This window comes from Protopterus annectens, chromosome 11.part0, assembly GCF_019279795.1.
Source record: "Protopterus annectens isolate FY-2018-M chromosome 11.part0, PAN1.0, whole genome shotgun sequence".
NCBI lineage: Eukaryota > Metazoa > Chordata > Ceratodontiformes > Protopteridae > Protopterus > Protopterus annectens.
The window spans coordinates 681,017,701-681,033,135 of NC_056745.1; the positions used below are offsets into that span (position 1 = coordinate 681,017,701).

At 43.5% G+C, this 15,435-nt stretch overlaps 1 protein-coding gene across 1 annotated transcript in view; it reads left to right on the forward strand.

Moving 5' to 3' along the window:
* Positions 1-15,435, forward strand: part of POLR3B (RNA polymerase III subunit B) — a gene marked incomplete in the record, with an annotated part of 1,742,661 nt that overhangs the window by 327,021 nt on the left and 1,400,205 nt on the right. Inside the window, 1 exon segment of the mRNA XM_044088141.1 lies at positions 6,040-6,162. Coding sequence (XP_043944076.1) covers positions 6,040-6,162 — 123 coding nt within the window.

Below are 15,435 nucleotides of genomic sequence, written 5' to 3' on the forward strand. Positions count from 1 at the left end.
TCTCCCAGACAGTCACTGCAAGGCAATTCGTTCGACTCCTGGGATTGATGACAGCAACCATTCCCATGCTACTATTGGCCAGAATGCATTTGAAAAAACTGCAGTGGTATCTCAAAAATATCTGGTCACAACACCAGAATCACTTGGAACAAGTTATTCCCCTTCTTCCCTGTTTAAAGAAGGAAATTGTCTGGCGGATCCAACAAGTACAACTAAACCCGGGCCTTCCACTGCAACCCCCTCAACCCAGATGAATATTGCATACAGATGCCTTAGACTCAGGTTGGGGAGCCACCTTGCACTCTTGCAGAGTCCAAGCCCAGTGGCAACCTCCCATGAAAACCAAACACATCAGTGTAAAGGAGATGACAGCAGTTCTTTTAGCTTTTCAGACCTTCCTACCCCTTCTGTTACCAGGTCCTCTTTTGATAGTGACAGACAAATACCACTGTAATGTGGTACATCAACAAACAGGGAGGTACCAAGGAATACCAAATGTGCAGGCTAGCCCTACTAATTTGGGACCGAGCATCCCAGCACAACCTATCCCTGCATGCCAGCTACATCCCTTCGCAGGACAACAAGCAAGCAGACCTCCTGAGCAGAACATCCTCCCGACAACACAAATGGATGCTAGACAGGGCGGTCTTACTAGACATAGTCCATCGGTTGGGCATTCCACAAATAGACCCATTTGCCTCCCCCCAGAACAGGCAGCTGCCGACTTTCTGCACAAAGACTTACTCCCCCCAAACCTGGAGAGTAGACGCCTTCAGTTTCACCTGGGAGGGGAAGTTCCTGTACGCCTTCCCCCTTTCCCTCTGATTCAGAAAGTCCTTCTGAAAATCAGGAAGAACAAACCAAAAATCTTGCTAGTGACTCCCTACTGGACAAGGCAGCACTGGTTCCCCCTTCTATACAACTTAGCCAAGGGCAATCACTGCAAGTTACCCCACAAGGTGGACCTTCTGACACAAGAAAAAGGAACTCTTACACCCACACTTGCAAATGCTATCCTTGACTCTGTGGGTGATAAATTGCTAACCCCATTCAGACACCACTATTCAGAGGACGTGCTATCAGTCCTGAGGGAGGCCAGGAAACCCACCATTAGAAAATCATACTTTGCTAAACGGGAAAGATTTACTCAGTGGTGTCTGGGACAGGAGAGGGACCCTTACAAGGCTGATACCCCCCTAGTCCTCTCGTATATGTGTCAACTTATAAAGGGTGAACTTTCCTTTTCATCAGTGAAAGTGCACCTCTCCACATTAACAGCCTGCTTACCTCTAGATCCTCCCTTGTTAGCCAGGCTACATGTGAAACTCTTCCTTAAGGGGTCTTACACATAAGACCACCTAAGAAGCCTATCCCTCCTCCATGGGACCTGAACGTCATCCTGGAAAAACCCACCCAGACCCCCTTCGAACCGGCTAGTACAGCCTCTCTACAGTTTTGTACTTGGAAAACAGTACTTTTAGTGGCTATACCTGTGCCAGAAGGGTTTCCGAGCTACAAGCCTTAATGGCATGCTCACCTTGCACCATTTTTCATAGGGACAGGGTCACTCTGAGAACTAACCCTTCCTTCACGCCCAAAGTAGTCAATGACTTGTCTCTAAATCAATCCATTCACCTACCCAATTTTTCCCCTCTCCCACTAACCAAGGAGAGAGGATACTCCACTCCCTAGATATCCACAGGCAACTGAGATTTTACCTGAACAAGACTAGCGATATTAGGAAATCCAAACAACTCTTTGTATCTTTTCACCCCAGGGCATTGGGCAAGGCAGTCACCAAACAGACCATTGCATCCTGGATTAGAAAGACAATCGGTTTCTGCTACTCACACCACGGAAAAACTCCTCCAGTTAGGGTTAAGGCACACTCCACAAGAGCAGTGGCCACTTCCAAGGCCTTCCAAAAAGGCATGGACACCGCTTCCATTATGGAAGCAGCTACATGGTCCACTATACATACTTTCACCAAACATTACAAATTGGACCAAATCTCCAAAGCATGCGCAGGATTTGCCAAGGCAATCCTACAAAGCTTTGTGGAATCATCTTCTGCATCCGCCACTCTGTCATCACACTAAGCTGTGGTACTCTCCCACACCAAGAATACTGCAACATAGGAATAGAAGGACATAGAATAGTTGTGTAAAATCTTACCATAACCATAGATATTCTTCTCTTCCATGTTGCAGTATTTCTTCCCACCCACCATTCCCCCTCACAGACTCTATCAGTCTGACTGCTCCCTGATGCCTCTCTCCATTACAGAGGAGACTCAGGGCCTTATACATGTCACCTTTGGCAGGCTATCCAGTTGGGCCATCTACCTTGCCTGCTTAGCTTCAGGTTCTGAGGATTGTGTGTGCAGATGTCACATATAAGGTCCCTGGTTTATGGCCCTACGTGTGACGACCCACGCAGCTGCAACAGCCAAGCTGAAGCTTTTGTATAGGAGCCGACGTATGGGTTGCCTGAAGGCATTAAATCCCACACCAAGAATACTGCAGCATGGAAGAGAAGGACATATATGGTTATGGTAAGATTTTACACAACTAATTCTATATGCTTGTTCAGTTAAGCTCATTAATGGACATGCCCACACATTCAGTTACACAAAACAGTATTATTTAAGCATTAGCCTGTTAGCACAAGATATCCTCTAAACTTTAAAGTTGTATGGACCAAAAATTAGGGACACATTTTTAATATTGCTCCTAGTCCTATACACTTAGAAAAATGCTGGAATAACAGGATATGTGTTGGCAAGCAAACAACACATTTTATAAGGAACAGACAAAAACAAAATAAAAACATATACCACCTGTACTAGTAGTAGCAGGACAAAAAAATCTTCTGGATGAAACATAGTGGGTGGGGGGCAGATGTCCTCTCCAGACTTGTAGTGATTTACAAAAGTTAAATTTACCTGCATTCCTTAAAAGTTAGCACAAATAAACTCGGACTTTGTGCAAAAATTCAGCCACTTCATCTTCTCTCTGATTTTGCAAGACTGATTCAGCTCTTTTAATTGAATCCTCATCTTCTGGTGTGGACTGCAGAAGTGAATCTTTCCCCTTCGATCTTCTTGGGCCTGGCAGGTAGTTAATCCTTCTTCCAGGCAGCTTCTCCTTCCCAGAGGACACTGTCATCGTTATGACTGTCAAAGCAATGCAGGCAGCAGATGACTGTGCTTAAAGATGAGACAAACTACAGGCTCCTCAGTTATGGCCTGCTTATATGCTGACTGCACGGACCTAATTGAAGAAAGTACATCAAATCTGTGCTTTCACATATGGAAAACAACAAATGGAGAATGGGCTTGCAAAATGCAAATGAGATGTGGTGAAGCAACGTTATATGGTTCAGGATGAAGCCTTTGCTGCTGCATTCTGACAAGCCAGTCCATAGTGTATTATGTAAAAAAAAAAAAAAAAAAAAAAGACAGGAGCTTATGCATGCCTCTTTTACAGAGGTATAGTTCATGTTGCTGTAGTCCATTGCCAGAGGCGTAGTTATTCTCATTCTTGGAGAAGTGAACATGCTGTCCCATTCCTTAAGCCATATCTCCAGACTTCTTCTGGATCTTTGGTTTCAGGAGTCCTTTCTGGCCAGAGTCTGTCAGCAGTGGGAGCACCCCAGAAATTCTCCCATGCTTTTCTTATCACTCAGGAGAGCATAGTGTTACCCTATACTGTTTATTTTAGCTTGGTAAGGAAAACTGGTGGTGGACCTGTCTCTTGTTCTTTTGATAAGAAAATTTCCTACACATTTTCCCACATTTCCCTGTTTCTGTACCTAATCACAAAATTTACAGAAGAAAGACAAACTGTGTCTCATAGTAACCTGAAAGGTTGTGGTTTCAGGGTGTTTGGATCTGTTCATTGTAAAAAAGTACTTCATTGCATGCCAAGGGTGTTCCCTTAGATACTGTAACATCCAGCTCCGTGTGTAGGCATGTGACTTTTAGTTACAATCCTTGCTCCTGAAGTAACTGAAACCACCAGGAAGCGCTGCACTCATCAGGTGGGTTTTACTGACTGGAAGAGGTTCTGCATTTGGATGAAATGATCTGTTATGGTTAAGCAGTTCCAACTTGTCCCAGATACTAGTATGAGTTTTTTCTTTGTTATTCTGTTGTCATGGTGCATATCTCTGGCATTTTCTTATGATCTTATGAACAGCAGTACTGGGTCTGAGTGCCTTGCAGGTCAGGCAGTTCTCTAAGGGATTCTGCATCTTCACCTTCCTATGAACATCCTGTCTTCTGGTAAGACTTTAATTATTGACAGGTTTGCCTGTCTTCCGAACCTACAGGTTCAGTAACACTGTAACTTGTCATCTGATTTTTCTTAATCACCCTTGCTGGCAGGGTCTTGGAGCTGTAAGCCCACCTATGTTTGTTGGGGACATTATTTGGCCTTTCATACATTCAGTGTCCCTCAGGACTGTCCCAATGGTTCCTCCCCAAACTGGTGTCACAATTGTCTTTAAAATATTCCACTCATCTCCCTGCCTTTTTTATTTTAAGAAACCCAGATGTGTAAAGGCTGCATTTCCAGAATACAAAGAATCATCTGCTCAGGTTTTATCTGAAGATAGTGAGGACTTTCAGAAAGACGGAGCAGCTAAGTACACAATTTCTAAGTAGATTGCTGACTGTGTTTTGCTGTCAGGTGGAGAATCATCTGTTAAAAAAATATTGTTTTTAAAGGCTATTCCTTTGACATTATGGTTGCTTCAGGAGCTGGGCTTCCTTTGGCACCTTGGCATTATAGGATTTTTCCTTTCATTCCAGCTTTCCAGGATGTTTAATTATATTATTTGTGATTCTTCCAAACAAGTCACATTCTGCAGAGTCCAGTATTGGATACAAAAGATTTATATTCACCATCAGGAAGATGTGTACGTTTGTATGCTTATTAACCTCTTGCTATCCATGCCTTTTGGACAGACTGTCCATCCAGTGACTGTGATCAGAGTTTCATATAAATTGAGCAAGTATTTGTAGATATTTGTACTTTTTTTTTTCCTTGACGTAAGGGATGTACACAATTTGAATGGCTTGGTCTCAAGGGGTGTAGGGTCAATGGAATTTTTCTTTGTGTGGGAAGAACATAATTCCTTTTACATAACGTTTTCACTTTGTTCATCTCTCCAGTACTGAAAAGTGAACTTAGACACCACAAAAATTATTGACAAAGCCAACACTGGCTTTACTAAATGTAGTCTAATGAATAATAATGTAGAGTAGGGAGAGGGAATACAGCCTGAACATTTGCTGTGACGCTGGATTTTTGGATCACAAATGACAGTGTGGAAAAGTTTGTATTGAGCTTTGTATGTAAACAGTAAGATAGGATGCCCAATACAACAGCGATTATTTATGTTGCTGCTTGAAAGTATTTCATTTTTTGTCTGTGCACTTTTTTTTCTTCGCTGTCTGCTACTTGTCAGGCTACCCCTTCGCTATTCCTCTTCATTTTCCCCATCCTGAACATTTTTTTCTAGTGAGGGCAAGACTTTGCAACATCAGCAGAATGGAAACCGACTGCCCTCCCTTCCCTCACAGGATGGGCACACCCATTCTCCCTGCCAGCTCTGTGAAGCATCTGAACTTCTGTTCAGTCTGTGGTTGGCTAAGATGTATTGTGGGCTTTGTCCCTGTATGTCACCAGACCTAGCCTTTTGAAAAGCATTTTTCTGAGAACTTTCATAATGTGTGCATTGAGGCTTGCTCCATTTTACTATTCACGTGTTATTGTGCATATTTAAAGGGATCTGTTTATTACATGCTTCAGGTAAGTAGCATACATTGTTTTCTTTATCCTTTAATTTCATCCTAATTTCATCCAATGTAGCTTTACCCTTTTTTGTGTTCTACCTGGACTTTGTCTCATGCAGATGACCCCATATCTTTGTATATCGATAACCTTTCATTCTGAATATATATTATCAGACTGTGCTTGTCAAGCTAACGTGAAGCAGTTTTGCCTACTTCACTTTTCCTATTTTACTTTTCAGGCCATGGGTGTTGAGAGTGACCAGGAGATTGTGCAGATGATTGGTACAGAGGAGCATGTAGTAGCCGCTTTCGCTACAAGCTTAGAAGAGTGCCAGAAGGCTCAGATTTTCACACAGATGCAGGTGTGTTGCCTTATGCATTAAGTCAATATCTGTTTGTGATGAGGCTTTTAAGTGTTTTGCATAATAATTCCAAACGTGCAAGAGCTTATTTATTTATGAGACACGGACAGATAAATAATTAGATATAAATAAATTATATTTGTGTACTAGGGTACCTACAAAGTATGCTAACTGACATCCAAACCAAAGGGTAAAAAAGGACACTCCGATAAATCATTCAGTAAAAACTGCAAAAAAATAAAAAACAGTCAAGCTAGAGTTTTCAGTGTGTGATACCTTAAACCTCCTGTAGTGGTGAATCATGTGATGCATGCAAGCAAGTTGCCAGATTTGTAAAGGGACAGGTAGGGACCAAAAAAAAGATTCTTCACGCTAAGTGAAGACCAAAAAAAAAAAAAAAAAGGTAATGCGGAACTTCAGGCAGTCCCGCATTAAATAGAAGTAACTCCATTTTGCGATTTTTGATTTTCCCGTATGCTGGTATACGAGCCAATCAAAAAAAAAAAAGTGGAGGCTGTTTCGCCAGGATTTTAACTGGCAGTGAGGGACTCTGGATTGGGCTGCTGATCCCAGGGCAGTCTCGCTCAAATAGGGACGTCTGGCAATCCTGCATGCAAATGACCCCTTAATGGCATCGTGTTTCAGCTGCATGCCTTTTGAATGTCCATGACTATTTCTTTTTTTACTTGAAGTCTTTATAGGTTCTGCAGTGACACACAGAGATGATTCGGGGGGGTAAACCTCGATCTCTCCCATCCAGTCTAGATTTCTCTTTTGAACACAGGAGTCATTCTCTGCCTCCCCTGGTGGACGGGATTTTTTATTCCACAGCATAGAGTCTCTAGGATATCTTCATCCCTCTCCCAGCGTCCCTATATATATATCAGGCTAAGGTTTTAAGTCGCTTTGCTCTAGTGGTTTTGGTGGATCATTGGTCTGATAAGTGAAGAGTACAGGGGAACAATGACCTCACTAGATATGGTTACATACAGGCCAATAAAGCCAATCACCATTAGCTGTGGACTTGCATGTTTCATCCTTTTTCTTGACCTTATCAGCATAGCATAAGTGAATAGTTTGGTTATACTTTAAATACACAGGGTCTTTGGAAACATCCATATCCACTGCTAGTGAGGTTTGGCATTTTTGGCCAGAATGTAACCATAAAGACTTGTTAAAAAAAAAAAAAAAAAAAGTCATGAACCTGCAGAACCCATGAAGCTGAAACACTTGATGTCCTGAAGGGGTCATTTGCAAATATACACACCCCTCCGCTACAGAAGGTTTAAGGTATTACACAGTGAAAATTCTAGCTTGGCTAGGTTTTTCTTGTAGTTTTTACTATTTACTAGGGTAGTGCACTGATCTCAAGTCCACCTTTTGCAGAAGTCATCTGAGTTATGTGAAGAGGATCACATAAGAAATGAACAAAACAAATTTATATACGCAATGATATGATGCATATGCATATTTACAGATGCAATAATATGCTACAAAATTTAGTTCAAGAAGTAGTTTACAATGTCAAACCATGGATGGAAAAATGGAATTATGCTTAGCAGAGCTTTTTGAATAAGATGTAGCCATAATAACTGAGATGGCTTATGCTACAGGGATAGCGGGTCTACTTCGTTTCACTGAAAACACACTTCACTGAAACTCATTTTGTTGAAAACTCATTTCACTGAAAATCAGATGCCTGAGCACAATTAACTGAAAGCTCACTTCACTGAAAACTCATTTCACTGAAACTCATTTCATTGAAAGGTATATGCCCTGTTCCCCACTGTAGTGCAATCCTGGAGTTAGTACATATAGTAAGGGGGGTGTGGTGGGCACATCTTCTGAAAAGAGTTATTCATTCAACTTGTAAGTATCCATGTCTGTATCTTCCAACGTTTAAAATAAGTGGGGGGGCTGTGCGGTGTTCATTATTTATTTGTCTTTGTTTACTAGGAAAGTCTGACTAGTTAGTACCCATTTTCAGTAGAGGCCCAGGGAGAAAAGCTCCATTTGTTTACATTGAATTATACTTGGTTTCAGTTAAACACAGAGTGGGTGTATTTCTATTTACATTTATACACATACAGTAGTTACATTTATACATTCTAAGATCTTAGAGGTGGAAGTTACAAAGAGAAGGCCCACTTTGTGGATTGTATAGGCAGCAGTTGTCATTTCAATGAGAGTTTGACTGTTCTGTTTAAGGAGAGTATTTGTCGAGTATTGTACGGTGAGCTTGAAGTCGTAACCTGGTGATGAACATATACAGGACCAGTATTGGTTAAGATGTTGCTTAAGCAGTAGTTTAAAACTGCTGGGTTTGTTAGAGTTTTATATGTGGTGGGATGCTATTCCAGAGTTTAACAACATATTGGGAGCAAAGGGGGTCTCCTGCAACATTATTTGACTTGTATCTGTGTTGTAAGAATTTGTTACTAGAACTGAGGTCCCTTGCTGGACAGTAGGCATTGTTGTACAGGGCGTTTTTCTGGGTGATTGTGTGCTGTAGATAGTTGTGAATGTGGTTAAATAGTTGTGCAGTTCAAGCCAGTTTAATTGCTTTAAGCTATGACAATAGTGTGTCCTATGAGAGAAATTGGTGGCAAATCTAGCTATGTTGTTGTAGCAGGAGTTAAGTTTCGAGTATTGTTTTTAAGATAAGACTGGTGTATAAGAGTTGGCAGTAAGAAGGTGGTGGCTAGAGTTTTTCTTTCAGTATCTGTAAGGAATACATTAATCTTCTAAAGGGAGCCAAGTTTCTGGTGTGTAGATTTATTGGTGTGCAGTATATGCTGGTCATACTTGAGATTGCCGTCTGTTATAATGCCTAGAATTTAGTATGAGTTAGTTTCAATGACAGTATTTCTGATTTTATGGTAAAAGATTGATGTTAAGTTGTCCATCTCGCCTTCGTTCTTGCTCCATAACTCGCAGGCCTTCTGTTTCCCTTGAACTCATTTAAATTAGAGAGGTCTCCTTTCCTTAACTGTAAAAATTAGAGAGGTCTCTCTTTGTTTCTTGTTTTTTGTAGTATAGCTTTTTATTGTTGTTACTTAAATGTCTAAAGATACCAAGATATCTGGCTTCAAAAAGTGTGACATGTTGTCAGAAAATGTCTCTGACAGATGGGCTCACTAGTTGTGTATATTGTTTGGGCGCTGTTAACCTGCAGGACTCCTGTTCTATATGTCACGCTTTTAGTCCAAGGGTCATGCAGGCGCGCAAAAACAAATTAATCCTTTGGGGATTATTGAAGCCACAGGATTCTACGGCTAAAAGTACTCAGCCAGCGAAAACCCCTAAGTCTGTCAAGCCGTTGGCTCCGCCTTCGGAGCCGACTCCTTTACTTGACCAACTGAGTACGTCAGTGCTGGCTGGCACCGACCAAAGCAACTTCTCCGTCGGCTCCATCTGCTATTTCGGAGCCGTCTCGGAGCCATAAGAGACTGAGGTCTCTGTCCTTGGAGTCCATCCACTCGGCACCTCAGTCACCCTTGTTACAGAGTGAACGTAGCCATCATTCTTCCCACTCCTCTCGATCCTCCAGATTATCGGATCATGATGTGGAGAGAGTAATAAGTAGGTTGCTTAAGTCACAGGCACTGGCAAAAATTCTGTCCAGCCCACCTCAACAGGTATCTGCTCCAACCGCCTCTATTTCTTTTCCTCCTCCAACTACATTTAGCTCGTAGCTGGAGACCATGGATCCGCAGGTAGTAGAACAGTCTGTGCCGATAATCATCTCTCCTTCGGTTCCGACGTCTGCTTTGATTATCTCGATTTTACCTTCCATCAAGGGATCTGGGCGCCGAGGCTCTCTTGTCGGCTCCGAGTGGGGGAGTGGCATCGGACCTTGTCCGACCCCATTCTCCCCCTCGGAGCTTTGGCGAAGGTGAACTCAGCTCCAACATCGGCCTCGAAGCAGTCACCCTTGACGCGGAGAAAGACTCCTGTTTCTTCGGAGCCAGAGCTTTTTCTGCCTAGAGGTCGGGATGCCTTCGAGGTCATGTGGAGTGTGCTGTCCCCCGAAGCAGCTCTACTGCCAGCTCCATCGGCTCCTCCCCCCGTGGTGTCTGTTCCAATCTCTACTCCTCCTCCAGACCCCAAGTGTAGGGAACCTATGCCCCAGGATACCCCATTGGGTGATTCCCTCTTCTTCCGAAGCCTCCGCTGATCACTCGGAAGAGTCTCACCGGAAGAAGTGCAAGAGGAAGCACATAGACTCCCCTGAGTCTGTACCTTCAGGTGCAGACATGGATGAATCGGAAGGGTCCCCAAGGTCCCCCTCTGAAGAGGTTTCCTTTTTGGACATCCTTGAAATGCTTAGACAGAGGAGGGACTGGACTTCCCTAGCCCCTACCGAGGACGAGTCTGTATACCTGGATGCATTCGGTTCCCAACCTTCCACCTCCTGGGTATCTCCTTCTTTCGATCCACTCATGTCTGTAGTGGCTCGAAAGACTTGGTCAGCTCCAGATTCTGCGGAACCTACTCCAAGGAGACCAAACAAATTTATTACAGCCCCCCAGGACAAACAATTCTCCAAAGGTGTGCCCGTTGATGCCATGGTGGTAGCAGCAGCCACCAAGAAACCTCTTCATCTGTTCATCCTCCAAACAAAGAGTCTCGGATGATGGACAGATATGGAAAGCAAATCTTTGCTTCAGCGACCTTTTCAATAAGGTCCCTGAACTATCTATGCCATTTTACACGTCTTCAAAGGGATCTCCTGAAAGAGCTTGGAGATGCCCTTCAAGATCCTACAGCTGAGGGAGCACCAGCCAAAGTAGCTTCTCAGCTTGCGACTCTTAATTCCATAGTCAACTCCTCCATGAGGCTGATTTCCTATGCAGCCAATGGAGCAAGCAGAGCCACAGGGACAGGTGTGGATCTCGGGAGACATGCTTGGATGTGGCTGTGTCAGTTTGCGGAACCCTTTTGAGCGTCCTTCACCAATACTTCCTTTGATGGCTCCTTTTTGTTTGGGCCTCAGGTGAAAGACATGTTGACCAGGTGTGAGCAGGAAGGCAAGACTCTCTGCTGTGGGAGTCCGTTTTTCCACTCCTTTCAGACCTTATTCCCAAGGGTCAGAAGAGTGGAAAGATGTGGTTCCGAAAATCCTAGGGAACCTTGCCTGACACACGTGGTGATTTGTTTCCCCCAGGAGCAGAGGGGGAAACAACAGATGCCGCCCTCGTGGCAGAGGGGGACCGCAAAACAAGGGTGACAGAGAAACCTTCTCTGCCAAGCCCTTCCAGCTTCCCTGAAGGGTTGCCCAATTGCTCACCTCTGGAAGCAGTCGGTGGAAGACTTTCGCTGTACCCAAAGGCCTGGCAAAATATCACAAGAGACAGATGGGTACTATCCATCATATCCGGAGGTTACAAAATGCCCTTCCATCAATCCCCCATAGAATCAAAAAAGCTCATCCCGGATGTCCCACCCAATCTAAGGGATCAAGCAGTCACAGAAGTTTCAAGACTGCTAGAAAAAAGAGCCAGTCAAGAAGTCCCCACAGACCAACTAGGATCCGGAACTTACTCAAGATTCTTTTTAGTACCAAAAAAAGACAGGAGACTGGAGACCAATACTGGATCTCAGCAGACTGAACAAATCTGTACAAAAAGAAAAGTTCTGGATGGTGACACTGCAGGTCAATTTTCCCTTTTCTAGGTCAGGACAATTGGATGTGCTCGATAGATCTTCAGGACGCGTACTACCATATCAAGATGGACAGACGCTCCAGGAGATTTCTTCGCTTCCGGGTAGGGGCCTGTCATTACCAGTACAGAGCTCTGCCCTTTGGTCTCACCTCAGCCCACAAGGTGTTCACCAAATGTATGGCAGTAGTCACAGCTCACCTGAGGCATCAAGGATTCCAGGTGTTTCCCTATCCAGACGACTGGCTCCTGACTGCTAAGACCAGGTGTCAACTCTTAGAGGCACGGGATTGTACAATCACATCATACACTCAACTAGGCATTACAGTAAATTTCAAAAAATCTGCCTTGTTGCCCTGTCAGTCTATCACATACATAGGAGCAGAATTAAACGCAAAAGAAATGTTTGCAAGATTACCACAGGAAAGAGTTTCCATTATTCGTCAACAAGTGTTAATTCTAATGCAGAGCAAAAGGGTTCAAGTCAGACATGTCCTCCAAGCTCTAGACTCCATGGTAGCTGCCATTCTTCTTGTCCCATTAGCGCGTTTCCACATGAGAATCCTTCAGTGGCTTCTTTTCACACAGTAGTCTTTACAGAAGCTACCCATGTCTCACATGATCTTGATCACAGAAACATGCAAAATGCACCTTTCTTGGTGGATGGTCTCCCCACTAGCAATTCACGACAGACCTTTCATACAACCCCCTCTGGTAGCCACAGTGACCACAGAAGCCTCCCTGATAGGGGGGGGGCCATTATCTAGGCAGGACAGTCCAAGGCACTTGGCAACCTCACGAGTACCATCTGCATATCAATGTCCTAGAAATGAGAGTGGTTCTCCTAGCGTTGCAAGCCCTTCAAGACTCTCTTCCTTCCAGGACCATTGCAGTCCAAACGGACAACATGTCAGTGATGTGGTACATCAACAAACAGGGCGGGACCAGGTCTTACCCCTTGTGTCGAGAAGCACTTAGACTGTGGCAATGGGCGATTTCCTCCCAACATTTTCTGATAGCAATGCACATCCCTGGGAAATCCAACGTCGTAGTGGACAGGCTCAGCAGAGATATCCTCATGCCTCACGAGTGGTCTCTGAATCACGAAGTTGTGGATCTTATCTTCCGTAAATGGGAACAGCCTTGTTGCGACCTATTTGCCACTCTTCTCAACAACAAATACAGCAGCTACTTCTCCCTACTTCCTCTTCCAGGTCATATACTCAGAGATGCTCTAGTCCACGATTGGCCTCAGGGACTCCTTTACGCTTTTCCCCCTTTTCCCCTAATTCCAAGACTTGTACAGAAAGCAAAATTGTTGGGTTGCAAAATGATCCTCATTGCCCCATATTGGCCTCGACAGATATGGTTCCTGTTCCTACACCTCCACCTTCTGGATCAACCGTGGATTCTGGCCCTAGTTCCAGATCTTCTGATTCATCAATCAGGCGGGTTGCACCAATCCCTTCAATCTCTCTAGCTCACAGCTTGATTACTCCACTTCCAGCCTTAGCCAGGCTTTCCAATATCGCCCCAGCAGTCCGTGATATTATTATTTCCTCACACAAGTCTACTACGAGGAAAACGTATGCTAGTAAATGGAAACGGTTGGGCAGAATCTAGAAATTTGGATCCTTTCTCAGCCCCAGTCCATGAAATTCTTGAATTTCTAGCACAACTCTTTCAGGCTGGTGCGGCTCCCGCTACCACTAGAGTACAACTGGCTGCCATCTCTAATTTTCATATTGGTATGTTTAATTCTAGGATAATGTCTCATAAGCTCTGCAAGGCCTTTATGTGAGGAACATCTCTTCTTAGACCCCCAGTTAGAGATTCTCCTCCTTCTCGGGATCTCAATTTAGTTTTAGCTTCCTTAATTTTGCCTCCCTTTGAACCGGCAGCATCATGTTCCTTAAAATTTCTTTCTTGGAAGACACTTTTTCTGGTTGCTATTACTTCAGCTAGACGTGTCTCAGAACTTCAAGCACTATTTGTTCGTCCTCCTTACCTGGTCTTTCACAAGGACAGAGTTTCTCTGAGGACCAATCCATCCTTTATTCCTAAAGCCTGCTCAGAGAACAATTTAAATCTCCCAGTTTTCTTTCCTAATCACAGCAACAAGGCAGAATACAAGCACCACCAATTGGATGTGCACAGACAGTTGTGTTTCTACCTCCATAGAACTAAGGAACAAAGAAAGTCAGACCAGTTATTTCTTTCTTATGCTTTCAAAAAACAAGGCCTTCCAGTTTCTAAAGTGACCTTATCCAGATGGTTATCTGATACTATTGCCTTTATTTATCAGTTACGAAATAAAGAGCTACCAGCTAAACCAAAAGGTCATTCCACTAGAGCATTAGTCACCTCTGTAGCTTTTCAGTCTAGGTTGCCCATAGCCTCAATCTGTGCAGCTGCCACTTGGGCAAACCCTCACACTTTTATCTCTCATTACAAGGTAGATATGGTCACCAGGAGCAGAGCTTCTTTTGGTTCTACTGTTCTGAAGAGTCTGTTCCAATGAGCTTCCCAGGATTTTATGTGCTAGGGATGCGGTCCTAAACAGCAAGAACGAAGGCGAGATGGACAACTTAACATAAAGAAGTTATGTACCTACAATAACGTTCCATGTTAGTTGTCTTCATCTCGCCTTCCTTCTTGCGTCCCTCCCTCCTTCCCCCTTCCTAGAGGATTGTGAGGAGTTCCCTTTTGTTTTCACTGGCTGAGCATCTTTTATTACTTCACATGCCAGGTAATTTATAACACTTTCCTTGTTTAGATGTATTGGACAACCAGTTTTTAGGAACTGGTTACTCTACTTATGTCTAGTGTGCGCTATCACAAACGAGATCTGGGTAGCTAACGCTGGGTATGCTGGGATAAGGGATAGCCTCGAGCCAGTAAACAGCTCTCGAGCTATAGAAGATGGCAGAGTCGAAGCTGAGGATTGGCTTCGAACCCAAACAGCAAGAAGGAAGGCGAGATGAAGACAACTAACTTGGAACGTTATGGTAGGTGCATAACTTCTTTTTTTTTTTATTTTGGCAACTTTTTTGAGGTAAAATGTTTTAACTTAGTTTTCTTAGGGTTGAGTAGGAGGCTTGATTCTTTGAGCCAGGTTTCTACAGAGGAGAAGGATTTTTGGGGAGTTAGTAATGAACGGTCAGATATTACTGAAGACAGTTTGCAAGATGGTGGCATTTTTCTTTGTAGTTGCAGCTATTATGTGTAGTCCATATCTGAACTGAGATAAAAGTATTCACTTGGACAGAAGAAATGAAAGCTTGCTTGCCCAGAACAGTAAAATGTTGATCTTTTTGTGTACATTTTGAATGTGTAGTTGAAAGTTAAGAGTTTGGTTTAGCCAAATGCCAAAGTATTTGAAGGTTGTGGTTGTTTCTAGTGTGATATTGTTAACATTCTTTATATTAAGGCAGCTAGGTGCTTTGACTCTTTTTGGTTGGTTCCAAATAACATTGCTTTTGAGGGATTGGGTATATGTTTCTGGCCTATTAGCCATGGGTTGAGGGTTTGGCAGTCATCTTGAAACGGAGTATGTATAATAGAGTAGGATTAGTTTGATTTGTAGATGACCATGTCATCGGCATAAATA